The sequence below is a fragment of the Clytia hemisphaerica genome, unplaced genomic scaffold (assembly GCF_902728285.1).
Source record: "Clytia hemisphaerica strain Z4C2 unplaced genomic scaffold, Clytia hemisphaerica genome assembly, whole genome shotgun sequence".
Lineage (NCBI taxonomy): Eukaryota > Metazoa > Cnidaria > Hydrozoa > Leptothecata > Clytiidae > Clytia > Clytia hemisphaerica.
Genome location: NW_027103917.1, coordinates 2,764,380 through 2,783,887, shown reverse-complemented (window position 1 = coordinate 2,783,887; position 19,508 = coordinate 2,764,380). Strand labels below are relative to the sequence as shown.

Here is a 19,508-nt window from a genome sequence, read left to right as displayed (position 1 = left end):
TTTGTTAGAGGTCTGGGTAATACATCTGTTTATGACGCGTTATCGTTCAGAAAACGATTTTTTTGTAAAAATACTTAACCAAAAAAGAGGACAGATATATAGAGGAAAATATCTGTTATTCTGTGCTATTATAACCTTTAAATGTTCTTTAATTTTCAACGTTTTAAAATTTTATAAGATTATTAAAATCTAATTTCAATAAGTCATTTAAAAGATATTCAAAACTCTTCAGATTTTGATATATATTACATTAGATTAGATACAGTGAAGTTACTACTGGCAAAGAAGTATTGGAAAATGAAAAGAAACAAGAGAGGTACTGTCAAAAACGTTTTAGAAGATACTGAACAACTTCAGTATTCTGTAGATTTAAGTGATGATGGCGATTTCAATGACAGTCCGGACTTGGAGTATTCTATTTCTGATTTATCAGAAAAATGTCTGTCAAGTGAAGACGAATACACACCAGACAACACGCCTAACGAACCAGGACCTTCACCTACATCGAAAACAGAACAATCGGATCTAGAAAGCTCTTCGTCATCAGACGAGTCAAGTTCAGACGAATCCATGCCCGATGGTTTGAGACCTTTTGACTTTGAGCCTGTCTGTAGTGCTCAAGAAATGTCTTGCAGCGAGGACGAGATATCAGGAAAAGAAAGTATCGCTAGTAATAATTCAAATGACGAACAAAAGCCAAGGAAAGGGAATACAGACTGGTGTCTTTGCGGAAGCTGCAAAGTCATGGAAACAGAGGTGGAAAGCTTGTGCTGTTTAGACACAAACGAAATAAAGGATGACTATTTTGAAGGGAATCAATGTATTTCAGAATCTATTGGTTTTGAAAGTGTCTGTCTTTCAAAACATTCTCTAAAAGCAGCAATCACCGCTAAAAAGTATTACAAACAAAATAATGATCCAAATAAAGACCAGAATCCTCAAAAGATTCCCAACGAAGCATTTCGTTATGCTGCCTATCGCCAGTTTGTTTTCTGGGTTTATGATAATCTACAACAAGGGGAACGAAAAGTGATACCGTCTTGCGCAGTATGGAAAATTAGAGAGCGTTTTGAAAAGTCAACAAACGAAAAATATGTGCAGTTTAAATTCAAAGAATAATAGATACATTTAATTTTTTTTGATGAGAGATAAGAAAGATATATTTTATCAAAATACTAACAATTTTAAAAATATTCTTAGACTAAAAACCTTGTTCGCATCTGCTCTATTGCTTCCTCCTTGTTAGGTTTATCTGTAGGGGCAATATTTGATGGTACATTTCCTAGTGATGGAAGAGAGTAGGATTCCTTTGAAAGTTGCATGTGCATCACTTCGTCCATTAACTGATACATGTACACGCGTTCTTTAGGCGATGCTATTTTCTTCATAACCCATGATTGTGTGACTCTCGAAAACTGCTGCTTGAACCTCCACTTGCCACTTTTTGTTTTGGCTTGGGATAGACCAACACCACTGTTGAAATCAAGTACAGCTAACTGTGCACGGGCAACCATTCCACGATAGGAGAACTGTAGGCGTTTAGGGCTGTACTTGTTATATAGCGAGTGATAGACCTCTAGAACTCCTGTATGGCTGAATTTGGTCAGATGTTTTAAGTCTTTCAGAATGGTCTTTGATTTTACAACTCCTTCGAGAGCTATAAAAGCTGGACTTGTTCTTTTCAGAAATGGCTTTGTTGATCTTTGTTTTTTTGAAAGCCTCTTGTGTGCACATCGCTTGTAGAATTTGTTGCCTTTCCAGGTGTGGCGATTTGTTATGTGGTTTAAAATGCTTACCCACTTTTCGGTCAACTCGTCAACGTTACCTTTCGAGGATGCACAGCTCCACCAAAAATGATTTATTATGGACTTAATCCATGCATTAATCTCAGAGCAAGACTTTTTGCGAGCTATTTTCAGGAGCATCTTCTTTATGCTACGTGCAAGGTGCCAGATATCGAATTGGTGATCTAAATAGTCCTTTGTTTCTCTTAAAAACTTTCTAATTTGTACGTGCCTGTCGGTAGTAAGGCTATCAATTGACACACCTCGATTCTCTAACCTTGCCAAAACCTTTTTACATCCATCAAGCTCCATCCTTACTGAGTTGCCGCACATTTTTGAGTGGGAAACGTGAAAGTCCAGGATTTGTCCAGAAGTTCCATCCATGACAGTATAAGTGCCATATTTAGCGCTATAACCTGGGGAATCACAGCGACCATCGCCTAGTAGATTAACTTCTTTCCCCTTCTTTAGAACGTCGATCAAAAGTCTCCTGTTGGTTGTGTAAACGCGGTGGAGAGCAGGGAATAAAAGACAGTTCTGGATTTTACAGAAGGTAGTGCAACTTAAGAATGCAATGTTTGAAATGTTAGTTATTTCCTTCATCCGTTGAAAGGTACTTCCGCTAAACAAAATACCGGCAGAAATCATGATGTTTCCTGTAGCCATTCCACGGCTTAGAGGTTGCGAGTACCATTTCGTTGAATGGCTGTTGGTACAAAAAAGTTCAACTATAACCATCGTGCCTTTGACAAAAGTTTTCATGATCGTGGCAGAAGCACTGCAATGGAGACATCTTTGAAGCAGTGGTAAGAGACAGGACCAAAAAACTAAAAAGACCGCACTTTGCTCTGGTCGGGTATTCTCGTATGCTTTCGTCTCCTTTGTGGGCTGGTCTAATTCACTTTCACTATCCTCTTCTGTTGGTTCAAAATCTTGATCCTTCTCATTATCAAACGGGGCATCAGGTGTTGCTTCGGAAGTTTCTTCTAAGAATTCATCATCATATCTTTCAACAACAGTCATTGAAACATTATCGCTTGGTCGGAACGAAATGTCCGTGTTGATTGCTTGCGTTGTGAGTTTTGGATTCTTTACTTTCACTGGTATCTTAACCTTCAGTACGCTTTCATCTTTTTTGGTGGCAGAATTCGGAACGCTGGGAAAATGACTGGTATTGCACTGTGTTCGGATGCTCACCATTTTCACTGAGCGATTGCCAACACCTTTGTCTATGTACTTTTTTTGGATAGTAGGTTGATCATCTTTTGGAACTGGGGAAGTCGCATAAACAGCCTCGATAAACTGAGAGAAGAAAGGAGCAAAATATAATTTAATATTCCAGTTCTTCAACTTCATACATCCCTGTATCAAGAAAAAGGTACGCTAACATCAATAATGGGATTACACCCATACCTTTATGAATTCCATGCTTTTCCATATGAGCATAATATTCCAAAATAAATTACTGTTTTAATAAGGCTCGAAGGTGGGAAGAGAGGAATTTCCCACCTCCCTTCAATAAGCTAACATCGTTGCATCAGTGATCACAGACAAAGGTCGTTTTCGTGTATGATTTTTTTTCACAAACCTGTTTTTTTGCATTATCATTTTCTCTCTGCATTGATGATAGACGGCGCTTTTGTGGTTTACTATGTATGAATTTGGTCGGAACAGCATCCTTTTTCAGTTTCATCTTGTTTTCACCTCTCATAAGGGGGGGTTTCACGTTTGGCGGAGGAGCGGAATCGGCCCTTTTTTCGGACGGAGTGGCGGAATTTGGCGAAAATTTAGACGGAATTACGGAAATTGGGTTCTCTGACGGAGACGGAAAATTAGGCAATTTTAGTGCGGAAAAACGGAATTTAGCAAAAAAAATTGCGGAATTTCGGAATTGGTAAAAGATATTCCAAATTTGCGGAATTTTCGACAAAAATATTGAATTTCAAAGGAATTTTCGGTGACGGAATTTTGGTTCAATTTAAGACGGTTTGACGGAAATTGGAGAAAAAATTGGCGGAGTTGCGGAATCGGGTACCCCCTGAAACCCCCCCCTCATAAGTTCAGCCTGGATTAAGATGAGAAAGATATTTTACACATATCATGATTGTAACTCGACAAGGCGTCTGTTTATTTTGAAGTTAGAAATATGTATGTAGTTAAGAAGAAAAGCACTTACCTCAAGATCTTTCTCATAACAATCAGCTTCAAAATGATCTGAGCATATATATAGGTGTTTTGGAATCACTTTTCTTTTTATCTGTGCTAGCCATTTCTCTCTTAAAGATTTGTCTCTAGATTCAGCTGGAATCAGGTAAAATTTATGGTCAGGGCGAGTTGTACTTCTATTTGTGCAGTTAGGTGCTCCACAATTTGGCATTTTTTGAAAAATTTTGAACCTCCTTCACAATTAAAAACTTCAAAGAAAGAAGAAGAGAAAGCAGAAACTTTCTTCAAAATTTTAAATCGCTTAGACATTTTTATGGGTTTTATTAACAGGAAAGAGAGAAACATACTTTCTGAACGATGTGACGTCACGTACATTGGCTTTAGCAAACAAAAAAGGGGGATTTTTAAAGCGTATTTTGAAGAGAAGCGGTGAGAGTTTTTAAAGAATGTAATGGGTGAAGTTTTATGTGATTTTTATGTATAAACATACTAATTCCCACCATTAAAATAAAATTCCAAAAAATGTTAAGTTCCCCTTTAAGATTTAGTATGATTTTTATAATTGGTATAATCCCTTTTTCCAAACACTGATGGATATTTAGTATAATTCCGTCATCATTTTTTGACATATTTCAATTATTACCGACAATAGAATGACGTAATCCAAAATTTTCAAAATTTTTAACAAATCTTTCTGAAACTTTAATCTACGTCTCCAGTCAAGATTTGGTGTTGATTGCTTTAATAGATTTGAATTTATCGCCGTTTTTCAAAAATGACGTCATTTGACAAATTTCATAACGTTAAAATCAGTTTTTTGCCGATATCTTGAAATCGGATTAATTTAAATTTTTGACCCAGCACCATCTCGTTAATACGCTTCTTAGAAAAATCAGGAAATATGTTTTAGACTTTCCTTTACTCACTTAAACTCTAAAAATTTATCCCATTTTGTGCTCGGTACCGTGCGATAACTATTACTTTTTCATAACTTTACCTCTACACACTTTGGACCTACCCCGGTGGAGGTCCTATAAATTAACCGTTGTCCGTCCGTTCGTTCTAGCCTACGTTCGTTCGTTCGTTGAGCTTTTCTCGAGAATGGCTCATTAGTTTTTTTCTGATTTTTTTGCACAATGATGCATAAAATGGCAATGCCCACGAATGAGCTCGATTTTCGGGAAAAAAAAATTTTTGCGTAAATTTCAGCCAAAAAAAGGCTTAAAAAAGGGTTTTTGGACTTTGTGAAATATTTTATCATTAATATTTTCTGATTTTTTGCATGAAAGTAGGGTAGCATCATTGGTAAAAGATAACTCAAGCAGATTTTCGCAAAAAAAAATTTTCGGCTTAAAAACGCTTCTTTATCTATCTATGAGAATCACTATTTGTAATCATATAAATAAATCCAAACGATTTGGAAGCGCTCTAAATTAGGTTGGACGGGTAGAGTTTTAACCATTGAGTTTAAAGCCCGAAAGGAGGCTAGAGTTCAATCTCTAACCTTTCTGTCTCAGGCAAGAAAAAGTGAAGCCTTAAAAAATGCGCCGCATTTTTGACGACAGATTGAATCTAGCAATTTCTTTGTTTACGATTGACATTTTTTTTGAAATTTAGCGGTAAATTTTAGTTTCAATCTGTCATTTGTGTAAAAATCAGGCGAGCCGCTCAAGGCCGCGCAACTTTGGTGGTAGGATTTGTTGGCTTCAAATCCTACCAAGGAGATTGACTTCTAGCCCTTCGGGCTTATACTTCATTGGCTTTAACGCTAGACTTAAGACCTTAGGATCTGAGGAACTAAAAGTCCAAGAACGGTCGACTAGGGCTCAGAATGTAGCCTAGAAGTCTATAGATATGTTTTTTTGCTCATGAAGGCTTAATTTTGAAGAATATTTGTGTTTACATATGAAATTTTGGCTGCTAGACGTGTTTTTATAGAAGAATGGGCCAAATTCGATATTTTTTCATAAGCACATTGGGCTCTTCCAGAAAAATTTCGTTCATGGGGGGGTGGATATATTATTTTGTCTGTGATCTACCCCTGGACATTTCGATTTTTCAACCCTGGACACGTGTTTTACCCCTTGACAAGCATCAAGTTGACCCCCTGGACACAAATATTTACCCCTGGACATCGCAGATTCACACCATGGACATGGCAGTTTTTCAGGGTTTTTTCGATACCCCTGGACAATATATCCTCCACCCCATGAATGGTTTTTTTCTGGAAGAGCCCATTACCAATTACTTAGTTATTAGCTTTTCTGGAGATTGGCTCTTCGTTCTTTATGATTTTTTGCACAAAGGTGCCCCTAACTATAAATAAACCCTGGAATGTGACGGAGCCCGATTTTGGGGAAAAGGGGAAAAAAATTGGGGGGGGCAAATTCCAGCCATGATGTACGGCTCTATATCGCCTTTGCTCACCTAAACAGACGACGGTATTTTGGTGTTTTTACCGTCGTCGAGCAAAGTGGATGGCTATTTTGGAAAATGTCAACTTTGCTTTATACCGTCCCCCTCAATTTATCTCAAATACATAAACTTACTACTTTACGTTGGAGAAAGGGAAAAAACTCGATAATCCAAACTTCTCTGGTCGTCGGTCGTGGTCGTCATTTCTGGTCGACGTTTAGAAACTCCCGAAAAAAATCCAATTTTTATTAGTCATTTTGTCAGCATAAAAGACAATAGAATAATTGATTAGATTCATATCTCTAAAACTGGCCTTCCCAATTTTTTCCTACTGACAAGTTCTATCTATTATACTAAAACATCTCATTCAGCATGATTAAAATATTTGGTGTAACAAAACTTACAGACATCATACTTAATGGGCATGTCAATATTTTTGTCAAATAGTGTCACTTCGAAAGAAAATGACTGGTTACTTCAAAGGTCACTTTTTGGCATTCTAAGGACTTAATTTAGACATTCTCTACGGTGGAGAGAGCAGATAAACTCGATAACCCAGATTTATCTGGTCACCGGTCGTGGTCGCTGGTCGTGGTCGCCATTTCTGGTCGATGTTTAGAAACTCCCTCGGAACTGCGCTATAACTTTTAAAGCCAGAGGTGAAGAAATTGAATAGAAATAAACAAAGCATGAAGGTCACATTTTGGTCACATAAATTTTCTGCTTTAATCACTTGTTTCTATGACAACGAAATAAAGCATGCTTTAATTTTCCAGTGTGACCCCCTATATTTTTTATGACTGGTGATTGAATTTCATTGTTTTCGAGCAAGGGATATTTTGCAGGGAGGATTTGCTTATTTTTTTGATTATTTTCAGCTTGGGGAAAATTAGAGTATTATTTTCCACTGGGGCGATATTTCTCTCTTTCCCAAACAGTTAAGCAGAAAAGAATTAAAGCAAGATTTTCAGGCTTTCTTTTTTTCGTCTCAAGTCGCCTAAGGTCGATTTGTAATTTTTCATAAAGAAAAATAAATTAACGAGAGCAAATACTATTTACAATTAATTCTATACAATGAAACATTCTTATCTAAATAAAATATAAATATTTGTCGTGTATATACCAAAAAACGTTCATCGGCTTGAAATGAAGAGCAATTTTAAATTGAAACCATCAAATATTTACCGCCCATGAGTTTCTCCCGAAAAAGACCGTGAAACTTTGACAGTACTTAGATAATTTAACCTTGATTGTTTCACCCGTGGAGGTGTCAAACCTAAACCGTACAAAAAAGTCCTGGGAGCAAAGGTTAGAAAAATTCATGTTTTCACCGAGGCCACTGTTGACAGGGTTTTCCACTAAATGGAAACTAAAAATGTTATTTAAAAATTTTCCCCGACTGACTGAACAAAAGTTCACCGAGTTAGCGAAAAGAATCAGATATTTACAAGGGAAATGATCCAATCGAAACCAATAGTGACATCAGTTTTAGCACTGTACTCTTTTTCATATTCAACCAAGGTAATCCATAAGGCGGAAACGTAAGGGCGTAAGAATAGACACGCCACCAAAACTAGTGACGGTTGACGTAAAATAATAGTCACGTTAGTGAAGTGGTGAAAATACATGTAAAAACAAGCCAAAATGAAGGTAGTAATGTTTGAACGCAAACAGAACTGTAGAGACGGAATGAATAAATAACGTAATCGTAGAAATGGCGTCAAGAACGACGGGTGTAACTTCTCATGCGTGCTGTCATGCTTGGAATCTAAAAATTAAAAAATTGAAAATTTTGGAGGTTAATTTGCACTACAAAACTTGCTGACTCGAAGATGAATAAATAGTTTTTATAAAAATGGTAAAAAGCGGCTAATGAGAATGCAGAAAATCTAATGTAGTGGAAAAGTTTGAAAAACGCGGAATACGGAGTCTTTTTATAAGAACTAGTTAACTTCTTTGAGGTATAGCCATTTTAGGCTTTATACGCTATTTTTACTACAGAAAGAAACAATTGCATTTATTCCACTAATTAAAGATAATTCAACTCTTTACAACAGAGACATGCGTGGATTCGTCTCATTCAAATCAAAGTCTGAATTGTAGTCCACCAAGAAAAGTTTGGTACAGGCTAACCAAGCCCTCCTTTCCAAGTTTTTTGAATGGATCCATTTTTTCAAAAAATTCCGGTATGCAGAAAAAATTAGGCTTTAGGCAATTTCACATCAGCCGGAAACCAAGTACATGATTAAATATACTTACGTAGAAATAATTAGGAACCGATGACGTCATTGGAAACGATGAAACAAACAATGGAAACAATCAATCAATCTGAAAAATAAATAATCGAATGAAAAATATTTGAAACGTATGAACAATCATCGATAAAAATAAAAAAAAACGACAATTTCTTTCTCCACCAAAAAATAAATTCATAACAACCTGAGAAAACATTTCACAAACAGCCATCTATTTGCAAATTTCAACCGTCTGCTCCAATGCAATGAAAAATCTCGATCAAAATATCGAAATCAATTCACCCGTTTCAATCGAAGTAACGAAAGTGCCAAATGAATTTCAAATTTTGAAATTTGAAAAGAAGTAAAAATTTTCAAATTTCAAAATTTGAAAAATGAAAAATACAAAAAAATTTTGATTTTCAAATTTTGAAATTAAAAAAATTGTTTATACCCCAATCGACGTAATAAAAGTGCCACAAGAGGTTTTTAAATTTTAAGTATGAATAAATTGGGCTATTCCATTTTTAAACTGTACAGGGGTATTGACGAAATTTTCAAGGGGGGTTTAAGCCTTGATTTTCCAAGGGGTTTTTGTTCCTTTTTCAGCTTTTCCAAGGGGGTTATTCAAGGTTTATAGGGGGTTCTCCCCTCAAAAACTGACATCAGTTGTTTTCCAGCCCTTTTTTCACAAAATTTAGTTTTCCAGAGGGTTTGTATCCCAATTTCCAGGGGATAATTTGCCATTCAATATTTCCAGTGGGGCTAGTGAAAAAAGTTCGTCAATACCCCTGTATAATTTTTTTTAGAATAGCCCATTAGAAGGTTAGCAATCTGTGTTGACGTCAACAGGAGGTACACTAAAAGTGCAATAATCACCTAAAGCCCTGCAATTCGAGTGATTCTATCTTTGAGAGAATTGATTGGTTGATTAACGTCACGTGACCCGTCAATAGACTTTTTGTTCCTAGTATACAGAAGTGTGATTTGCACACACTGTAACATCATAATTTGACCTTAAGAACGTTTAGGTGATCAACTTTACCATATAAGGCAAAGAAACCACGTTATGGGGGTTTAGAACGATGTTTACTTTCGACTATTATAGCCTAATATCTGAGACAATAATAGGCAAATAACAGGTGGATATTTCACAAATATATTTTTTCAAAGATAATTCTATTAGTTCGCTTCTTAAATTTCAGATAAATGAAAAAAGTGTGACAAATATAATTTTTAAAATTTAAACCTTTAATTGGCACTTTTATTACAACGAGCTTTGTCCAATTTTAAGCAATACTAAAAATTTTCCATTTTTCATTTTTCAAATTTTGAAATTTGAAAATTTTTACTTCATTTTAAATTTCAAAATTTGAAAATCATTTGGCACTTTCGTTACTTCGATTCGTTTCATTCATTCGAACTCCGAAAAGGTAAATTTATCAAACTGAAAAATTTAAAGACTTTTTAAATAACTTTTCACTTTTATTTAAAAAAATTAAAAAAAAAAGTTTCAACACTTCTCGTACGAATAGAAAAAAATTATTTCATTGTTTAAAAAATATTCCCACCCTAAAAAATCATGAAAAAGTTGATATCTTTCTTACCAAGACGAACGAAACGATCGAATGATTTCTTTGGTAACACCATCACATTCATCATGTTCATCAGGGCGTTGACCATCTTTGTTTTTCAATTGAGGATCCGCTCCTTTGGCCAACAACCATCTGATGACGTCATGATTGTTCCAACGTGCTGCATAATGCAACGGTGTGTTGTTCCATATGTCTCTTCCATCGATCAACTTTTCGATTGTTTGTTGATCAAACTTTTCCAAATGACGAACTTTTCCTTTATAACCAACAAAATGAAGAACGTTCCAACCAACATTGTCCACGAGTGAAAAATCATGAGGATAATTCATCAAGTGAACGAAAACGTCGAAACGATCTTTATAAACAGCCCACATGAGAAGTGTCCAACCAATACCACCATCACGCAACGAGTTGACGATGTTCGGTTTTTGGTGGAAAATTTCTTCGAATTTCGCGAATTTCTTTTCCTCCAAAATTTTCCAAACATCTGAAGAAAAATAGAAGAAATTGAAACTGTTCACGGAGTAAAAAAATAATTCAACAAAAAAAATTAATCTCGATATCTCAGGAACCAACAATACTTTGGAGCTGAAATTTTGCAAACAGAACAAGAAAAACATTTCCGAATTGATGGCGAAAAAAATTATATTTTGAATGAAAACTTTTTGCTCAGTGAGAAATCATTTTTATTTGAGACGGTAAAAAAATTGAAGTTGAAAAAAATGAAGATCTGGATCTCAAGAACTAAAAAAGATTAAAAGTCGAAAAATTGAAAACGGATTTGGAAATTTATTTCCAGATTCATGGGCTAATTTTTTTTTGGTTTTGATGAAAAATTTTTGTTCAGAAAGAAATAAATCTTTTCAATGCGAAAAACTCGATTGCATTCTGAGAAAAAATAAATTCTACGAAAAATTTCTCAAAATGTGAAAAAGTCGAAAAAGTTTTCAAAATAGAATTATTTGTCAAAAGTGAAATTTTGCGTGAACTATTACACAAACAGCACAGATAAAACAAACAAGCAACATGCTGAATGGACCTACCTGATGATGAAAGCTAGATAATAAGGCAATAAGGAGAAAAATGAAAACAATCAGTCAGATGATATAGCGTTTTGCGAAAATGCATAACACATTAAATTTTATCATTGATTGTTGATGGAAGAGGGAAGGGGAGTAGGGAAAATAGAAATAGAAAGTTCCGGTTCATCTTTCATCAGTGCGCAAAATTTCATAAAAAAATATTAAGTACAGCTCGAGAAATTCAAGAAATACTGTCTTTCCGGCAAAAATAGGTTGTTCCGGCGATTTTTCAATAGTTCCGGCTTCAAAAATCAATTTTTTCAAAAATTGAAACATGCTTGATGGTGGGCATTGCTATTAATGATGTTTTTGAATGAAAAAACAACCAATTATAAGAAAAAAATCCAATGAAAATCCAGAAAAACGGCATATTTCCGGTATTTTCGGCCGGAAAAAAATGTTTTTCGAAAATCGGGCTCCGTCACATTTTAGGCATTGCCATTTTGCATCATTGTGCAAAAAATCAGAAAAAAATAATGAGTTAACATTGAGAAAAGCTATATTTTCTTATTTGGTTAAAGGGAATTTCCCCAAAATACGAAAATCCGTTTTTTAAGGCGAATAAGAATTTTCCACTTCAGCCATTCTTTAGAGAATCTTGCCCTCCATCTTTGTACAAAAAATCTGAAAAAAGTAATGACAGGATTTTGCACAAGTCCAAAAAACCCTATTTTTAGGTAGTTTTTGGCCCAAATTTGCCCAAATAAATTTTTTCTCAAAAATCGGGCTCCGTCACATTTTGGGCATTGCCATTTTGCATCATTGTGCCAAAAATCAAAAAAAAACTAATGAGCCAATCCTGAGAAAAGCTGGTAACAGACGGACGGACGAACGAACGGACGAACGAACGAACGGACGGACATTGGTTTACTTTTAGGACCTGTACCCCACCGGGGTACAGGTCCTAAAAGTAAACACAAACTATGCCTTATTCTCAAAAAGAATCACGAAATTGTGATAAACGATAAAAAAATAGAAGTGCTAATATGTATTTGTGTTTCTCAAATTGTCATATAAAGCTGCAAGCTGAACTAGTTTTATTTAAACAAATCTTTGCTTGAATAAATTTAATTTTGCACGGGTACTTTCACTAAATTATAAAACACTAGAGTTTCAGAAAACGAAAGGTTAAAGGATCTAGAAATTTCTTCGTTCAAATTTATTCATTCATTCATTAATTCATTCACTTTTCCACAAAAACCAGTCACCCCATCACCATCACATATAAGAAGCAATTGAAACCAACGCACGAAACTTTCATTTTATAGCAGGAAAGAAAAAAACAAAACAAATCGTTCCCTTGAGGATGAAATTGACATTTCTTTTATTATGATTTCAGTTGATTGTCTTTGTGTCCCTCCCATTTCGTAATAAGAGAAAAACCCTTTCAAGTGAGGCCATTGAAATATCTTAAACGTAAAATGGTAAATTTTCAATTTCTAGTCTTAAAATATTCTCAAATTGTTTCTAAAACGTTAAACCTTACTTGAGCATCTTGGAGGGAGGGGGTGACGTCAGCAGTCTCTGAGAATACCGAAAATAGTACCCCTCTAATTTTGTTCATTTATTTTTTGCTCAAATTTTGTGGGACAAGTCCAGTGACATTTATTTTGTAGCCTAGATAGATGCTATGATTTCTTATTTTATATACTGGTGGTGAAATGTATAGCATGGTTTGGGCTGTGAGTTTGAATTTCCAAGATTTTAAAGACGGTTAAAAACATAGCCAATCAAATTCTGTTATTCTTTCACTGGTCACACTTTCTTAGAAAAAACGCAACTTCCGAAATTTGGTTTTTATTTTAGTAAGTGAGAAATGAGCGCTAAATTCGAATTTCCCACTGTAAATCAAAAATGACAACTTGAAAGTTGCCCTTTTTGTTGTCTAGCAGTGTCTAATCGTCTGTTTGTTCACTACTGTCAAAGAAATGAGATGATTTGATATGATTTGAACATTGAATGAAATGAATGATCAAACAAAATCAAACCAAATCATGGACAGAAAATATTATGTAACAGATGTATAAATCCTATGATATAGATTGGCCTTCAATTATCATATGTTCCAAGTTTTTTTTCCTGAGAATATAGAACACCAGAATAAAAAATAAGGATGTTTCGTTTTGGGTACTCGCGAGTTTTTGATTGTATAGTCGAAAATTTATAAAATTTGCCGTATATCAAAACAAAATTTCGAATCAAACTTACCATCAAAACTGAGCGTAGTTCCATCATTCAAGGTCACATTTCTCATGGTTTTGTCATACCATTTGTTGCTATATGCAGGAGAAATTATTAATATATATCATCCATAGAAGCTTTACCTTTCAGAAAGCCAAAAACAAAAATTATGGAGATTGAAATACTACATTCCATTGCTAACGAGGGTAATTTTTTACTACACTTGAAGTTTATATAGTATTGCAAAATCGAAGAAACAGAGCATTCGGTCTTTATAGGGAATCTTTCAAGAATGTCGAACCCCCCCGAACTAAACTCCGTTTTCAAATTTATCTGCCTTCCGAATTACGTTATCGGCCCTTTTTACACCGGCCTTTATTGGCGTTATTTTTGGTCTCGTGGCGTAATAACGACCGGTGTTAAAAGGGCCGGCGTAAAAGGGCCAAGATTTTGTAATTTTAACCTAAAAGCGGCGTTAATTTTTTATCATAATCGCACGATGGGTTATTTTTTCTTATTTGGCGCGCCCTCAAAGAGAGCAATTAATCGTTAATTGCATCCTGTAGAGAGCAATTAATCGTTAATCACACTCTCCAATGCCGCGCCAATGTTTACAAAATTGATTTTATTGTTTTTTCTTACATTTTTTTTGCATCGAACGTTTTAATTGCATTCGAAATTTATTTTGTGAGAAAGAAAATCAATAATCAACAATAAAAGAAATACATAAAGAGAAGAGAAAAATGTAAAACTCTCAGTGTAATTTCTGTAATTTACTTTCCTAACTGGGAAAAAGTAGTGAAAGCCATTGTGCGATTAGCTCGTAATCACATAATAACTCGTACAATTCGAAAATTGCACTCGTGATTTTTTTGTTTCGAATTTTCCTCGTCCTCTCGGACTCGGAAAATTAATAACAAAAAAATCACTCGTGCAATTATATTCGAATTGCACTCGTTATCATGTGATTACATATACTTATTTCTCAATTTAAAGGATTTCATGTGTGATTCGAAGATGAAAATTATCCATTGTTTTACTCCATATTTAAAACTTCAGTGAAATATTTAATATATTTAAAAATCAGTAATTTTCGATGGAATTCTCAACAGTTTACTACTGAAAATGACATTTTAATGTAAATTTTAGTCATTATTTATTAATTTGAAGCATAAGTAGCCATTTTTACAAATTTTGGCGTTATTAACGGCCCTAATTGGCGTAAGCCCAACATTAGGCTATGGCGTAATAAGGGTCGGCGTAAAAGGGGTCGGCGTAAAAAGGGCCGATGAGGTATTCCTTTTGTTGTGACATTGTGTTGAGGATAGGATCGTCTAAAATTCATACTCTATTCTAAAAAGCCTTTCATATGCTAGAGATCAAAACTCTCCCAGGGAGACGGGTTGGTGCAATTTAAGATGGACGACCTAACGATTTACGATGCACGATTCGCGATCCATGCATAAAGTATTTACATAAAACTTAAATTATGTAACATATTTCCAAAACAATGGCGTAATCTTTTCTCGTTTTTGTTTACGACGGCAAATTTATATAAACAACTAATAAGTAAGCAATAAAGCTACAACTAATCAAGGCTTTTACTTAGACTACACAATATACTGACGAACAATATTCGGCACCATGGTTTGCGGACCGTAATGTACGAAGAAAACAACCGATAAGAACAATGAGAGCCCAGAAAGTGTCTGCACGTGCTTTACTTTTAAGGATCATGGTACAGTCGGGAGAATGCAATGAAAGCTTCGTTGAATATAATTTGTATACGTAATCTAACATGAATCATGCTTTTAAAAATAATTGAGTTATTGTCGTTGGTTTCTGCGAATGAAACTTTGTAAATTGCCAAAATATCATGGTTAGCATGATTACGCATAAATCAGCATAATTTATGCATGGAATATGGATCGTGAATCGTGCATCGTAAATCGTTAAGTCATGAATCTTGAAATACCCCAACCCCAGGGAGATGATAGCGATAGAATGTCCGATAAAAAAGTATCTTTTATGAGAAATTTAAAGGAAATTTGTCAAATGACTGTTACTTGATTGATAATGGGAGCTTATCAAATAACAGAATGCCGAATCAGAGGGCATCAACTGTATTGACTTACATTCCCAAAGATGAAATGGAAAGAGTAAACGCCATCCTGAAGGAAAAAAATGATGTATTTTTTAGTCTGGAATATATTTGGTTAAAGGATTAGCGGGCACCTAATTTTGGAAAATATGACTTATATCCTCTCATTGAGCTTTTTGCAATAATAAAGATCATTGAAAATCGAAAATTTCAACAGAAAAATTATACCTGAAATAGTTTTGCCATAGCTCTTCATTTTTGTTAAAATCATATAGAGATTGTGAAACGTCGAAACTTAAATCGGTCAATTTCTGTGAAATAATTTTTGTTTGTTTTGAGCCGTCCTTTTCGTTGTATTTGAATTGTACTTTCAGAAGATCTTCTGCGTCTTTGCTCGATTCAACGTGTGTCTTGATTGCTAAAGTCCCATCGACATATTTTTGAAAAGCTCTTTCGATGCTAGTGGAAGCAGTTTGTGAAAAAGGTTTCGTTGAAATGACATCAAGATTTGTTATGGTTCGTGTGATTGCTTCGACGAGAAAATGTGCGTTGGCCTCTTTTTCTGGATCCACAAAGATGATTGTATGAGCCATTTCCAATCCACGAACAGACCGATAATCGGATATCAGAACGGTCTCCATCTCGTCCAAATTTTTGACGAATGTTTCCTTCATCTTGTGGATGTCTTGAGGATATTCTCCGGTAAGGTAAGGTGCGTATGCAATTGGACGCTTGTGTATCCTTTCCAGGGCATACTGAACCATTTTTACTTGACAGATATCCTCGCACAATACCACAACTTCGTCCTCCTTTCTCTCATCCAAACAGAACTGGAGAGTTGCAGCTAGTATCGGAAGGAACCAAGCAAATAAAGGTGTGAAAGCTTTGGTGAAATAAAAGATTCGTGGTTTCAAAAAGCTCCCGAAAGAATGTCCACATTTCCCTTTCATATAGGTATATGTAGTGGACAGTTCTTTCACGACTTCTTCGTTTTCACTCGTCTGTGGCTGCGACTTAAAAACGTTTTCAGGGTCGCGTAGCTTCGTTGGGTCAAATGATTCGCTTGCTTCTCGATCTTCTTTTCGCTAATAAATGAGAAGTAATTTGAAATTTCTCGTTAAAACATAAAGGTAAGGTTTAATTGAAAAAATTGAATTAAAAAAATCACTGCTTGTTTTTCTTCTGTAGTTGGTAAAGTGGTGGAACTCAGTTTGAAGCCCTGAAGGTACGATGGCCCTTAAGGCTCACCACGCACTTCCAGTTCTTATAAAATTTGTAAGCTAGAATTGTATAACTGCCCAGGAGGCTCACGCCCAACTGCCTGAAAGATCATACTAGCGGGTCTATGAGGAGGGTGTGTTGCGAAGGAGAGCAGGTTTTTTTCACAAGTTAAAATTACATCCGAATCAGATCATTTAAACGGAATTTCAAAAATGAGTTGTAATATCCAGCATAAAAAGTTAACCTGTTCTAGTCTGGAAAAACAGAATTAAAGGTTTTGTTTTTGAATTAGAGTGACATCGTTTGCTTACTCATCAATTTTAATTCAAAAGCTTTGTCACATTGAATTGATACGGATGTGGAGCAAGATTGGTCAGAAAGAGGAAAAGAAAAACTTCTTTTTGCTTATATCAACATGATATAACAATAGGTAGACACTGTCCGTATATAAAATATGTGTCTGATATGAAACGGGAACACTTATGTAAAAATAAAACCTTTAACAAAAAATCTGTTAAAAGAATTTCTAAAAAGATTATCGGTTCTGACAATGAGAAAATAGCTTCATTATTCAATTTCAACGGTAAGCTAATTATAAACAGTACACTCATTAACAAAATTACCTCATTAACCTGAAATTCAACTTTTGTTGTTGATTGAGAGCCACCTGGCCTATCTCCATTTGGTTGAGTTTCGTGGATTATGGCCTTGTTAGATTCGTCTTTTGTTAGCAAAACGTTTCCTGAAAAATCAAAATGTAAGAAAATATTTCGGTAATAAATGGAAATGAGCATATTTTACTTGCACACTGTTGCAATTGAACACGATTATAAAAGAATGTTACGTAAATGGTATGTTATACCTTTTGATCGAACTTCTAAGTTTAAGGAGCAGGGCGAACTTTCGATTTCACCTTCCAAAACTTCGTTCAATTTATGTAAGCAACTGCTCATCCTTATTGTGGTTGGTAGTTTGAAAAGTTCCATGTCTGAGCTTATTAAATCAATCTCCTGTGAATTGGTGACCTTGCCTTCCTCGGTTATTTTTCGAGATTTCTGTACACTTTGGAGGGCAATCACGACAACTGATTCTCGAAATTCACTCTCCAAACGGCCACGTAGTGTTTCTGAGTAGGTCTTCGTGAACATCTCTTGTGGAACTTCATCAAAGAGGAAATGTAATGTTCGATGTTTGTATTTGGTTTTTAAGAGAAGCATGACGTCAGCAATATTTTTGGATGGTAATGAGGAACAGTTATAAAAATCGGTGACATTCTTTCTTTCACCAACAGCTTCAGAAAGCGATAATGAGATGAGATTTTCTCGTTTTCGTGTCAATTTTTCTTGTTCACAAAGCTCGTTAAATGAATGGTCGACTTTCTTATCTAGTGCACTGAATGGGTCGAAAGTAACGTTTATAATCAAGTCTTGGTTGCTCATTTTCAGTAGTTTCCTTGCAATTTCGTGTAAAGTGATTGATTTGCCAGCGCCATAGGAAGCTTGGATCAGCTTCCAGTTTGACTGGCTTTCGATGCAGGAGATTTGAGGTTCAGTTAACAGGATGGTCTTAACGTTCATAGTGTCATTTCCTGAAACACGAGGAAGGTAGATTTTGGTTTGTGCCATGCTCGCCATCATGTTGCCTGTAATATTTTCCATTACTTCTGGTGTTGAGGGTGATGAAAGCTTTCGATTATCCCGGATTAATTTTAACAAGCTGGTCAACCATTGTCCAAAGTTTTCATCGAAAGAAATGACAAAGTCCTGACTCTTTGCGTTTAGATTCAAGCAAGGATGTTGCTTCATGTTTTTCAAGTCACTTGAAGCCGGTAAGACGAGAACTCCAACAATGGTAAACTGTTCATTTTGGAGAATCTGCCTGTGAACATAACACCATGTTTTCAAGACAGCATTAACTTTCGCCAAATCCTTGTCAAGATGCTTTTCGTTTTCACCGACCACATAAACAAACAGTAAGCTATGATTGGGACAAATACAAACAATTGTGTTGTCATAATGATCAGGGTTTTCAGAAAAACACAGAACACTTCTTTTGATCTTTTGATCATTGAGTCCAAGTATTCTGAGATGGCTTATGGGGTTATATCCGACGAGAATTTTTCCTCCAAGAAGTGATGAATGGTTTTCAAGACTCGCAACAACTTCTTTAATGTTTACATTTCGTACGTAATACGAGGGTGGGAAGGTTTTGACGTTGATATGGTCTTTGTAATACTGCATTGCTCTTTGATTGAATTCTTTGACAGTATTGGCAACTGAAGGACCGGTGCTGATTGGGATACACGTATCGTCATCTGTGATTCCATTTTCGTCCGAAACTTCGAATGCGTGTATATTGGAGGGCCTTCCACAATTATGAGCGTAGACTAATGTTTCTCCTTTCCTACTTGTATGATGATGATTGCCTGGAAAGAAATAAGACTTTTTTGAATTCCTAATAAGTTCAGATCCCTTAAAAATTTCAAAATTTATAGCATGACAAATCCAGAAGTGTGACCTCAAATCTTCAAAAGCATTTTCCCTATTTTCCTAGTCAAATTTTCTAGACAATCTTACATGGAAGTTGGACAATGATTTTGGAGTCCTCAGCTCTGTCTGTATTGAAAACGAATTCATATTTATATCCTGTTTTCATATCCACTTCACACTGTATCCAAGCATTTTGGTTTATGTTAGTTGATGTTACATTTTTAATTGGTTGCTCATTTT

At 35.3% G+C, this 19,508-nt stretch overlaps 4 protein-coding genes across 4 annotated transcripts; 1 reads left to right on the top strand and 3 right to left on the bottom strand.

The window, feature by feature from the left end:
- Positions 1-250: 250 nt before the first annotated feature.
- On the top strand, positions 251-1,119 carry LOC136809463 (uncharacterized). Its single transcript, XM_067065997.1, has one exon. It carries the CDS (start codon positions 298-300, stop codon positions 1,117-1,119), a length of 822 nt encoding a protein of 273 aa, XP_066922098.1. The 5' UTR covers positions 251-297.
- Positions 1,120-1,133: 14 nt separating this feature from the next.
- LOC136809462 (uncharacterized) lies at positions 1,134-2,107 on the bottom strand. Its single transcript, XM_067065996.1, has one exon. It carries the CDS (start codon positions 2,094-2,096, stop codon positions 1,197-1,199), a length of 900 nt encoding a protein of 299 aa, XP_066922097.1. The 5' UTR covers positions 2,097-2,107; the 3' UTR covers positions 1,134-1,196.
- A 5,211-nt stretch (positions 2,108-7,318) lies between these two features.
- Positions 7,319-13,928, bottom strand: LOC136809461 (26S proteasome non-ATPase regulatory subunit 10-like). The gene is made up of 4 exons (XM_067065995.1): positions 13,485-13,928; positions 10,207-10,681; positions 8,625-8,693; positions 7,319-8,133 (listed from the first exon to the last, which is right to left on the bottom strand). Coding segments are annotated over exons 1-3 (522 nt in total). The 5' UTR covers positions 13,531-13,928; the 3' UTR covers positions 7,319-8,133; positions 8,625-8,692.
- A 1,660-nt stretch (positions 13,929-15,588) lies between these two features.
- On the bottom strand, positions 15,589-19,496 carry LOC136809533 (uncharacterized). The gene is made up of 5 exons (XM_067066073.1): positions 19,356-19,496; positions 17,642-19,204; positions 17,403-17,521; positions 15,787-16,643; positions 15,589-15,628 (listed from the first exon to the last, which is right to left on the bottom strand). The coding sequence occupies exons 1-5, from the start codon at positions 19,432-19,434 to the stop codon at positions 15,589-15,591; spliced, it is 2,658 nt and encodes an 885-aa protein (XP_066922174.1). The 5' UTR covers positions 19,435-19,496.
- Positions 19,497-19,508: the final 12 nt, after the last annotated feature.

What these genes read in the sequence shown, in the direction of transcription:
- LOC136809463 (XM_067065997.1), top strand. Translation starts at nt 298, where the DNA reads ATGAAAAGAAACAAGAGAGGTACTGTCAAAAACGTTTTAGAAGATACT.
- LOC136809461 (XM_067065995.1), bottom strand. Translation starts at nt 13,530, where the DNA reads ATGAGAAATGTGACCTTGAATGATGGAACTACGCTCAGTTTTGATG. An exon ending in AACTACGCTCAGTTTTGATG is followed by an intron (nt 10,682 to 13,484) that starts GTAAGTTTGATT and finishes ATTTTTCTTCAG; the next exon opens with ATGTTTGGAAAATTTTGGAG.
- LOC136809533 (XM_067066073.1), bottom strand. Translation starts at nt 19,434, where the DNA reads ATGAAAACAGGATATAAATATGAATTCGTTTTCAATACAGACAGAGCT. An exon ending in AATCATTGTCCAACTTCCAT is followed by an intron (nt 19,205 to 19,355) that starts GTAAGATTGTCT and finishes ATTTCTTTCCAG; the next exon opens with GCAATCATCATCATACAAGT. An exon ending in CTATGGCAAAACTATTTCAG is followed by an intron (nt 15,629 to 15,786) that starts GTATAATTTTTC and finishes TTTTTCCTTCAG; the next exon opens with GATGGCGTTTACTCTTTCCA.
- LOC136809462 (XM_067065996.1), bottom strand. Translation starts at nt 2,096, where the DNA reads ATGGAGCTTGATGGATGTAAAAAGGTTTTGGCAAGGTTAGAGAATCGA.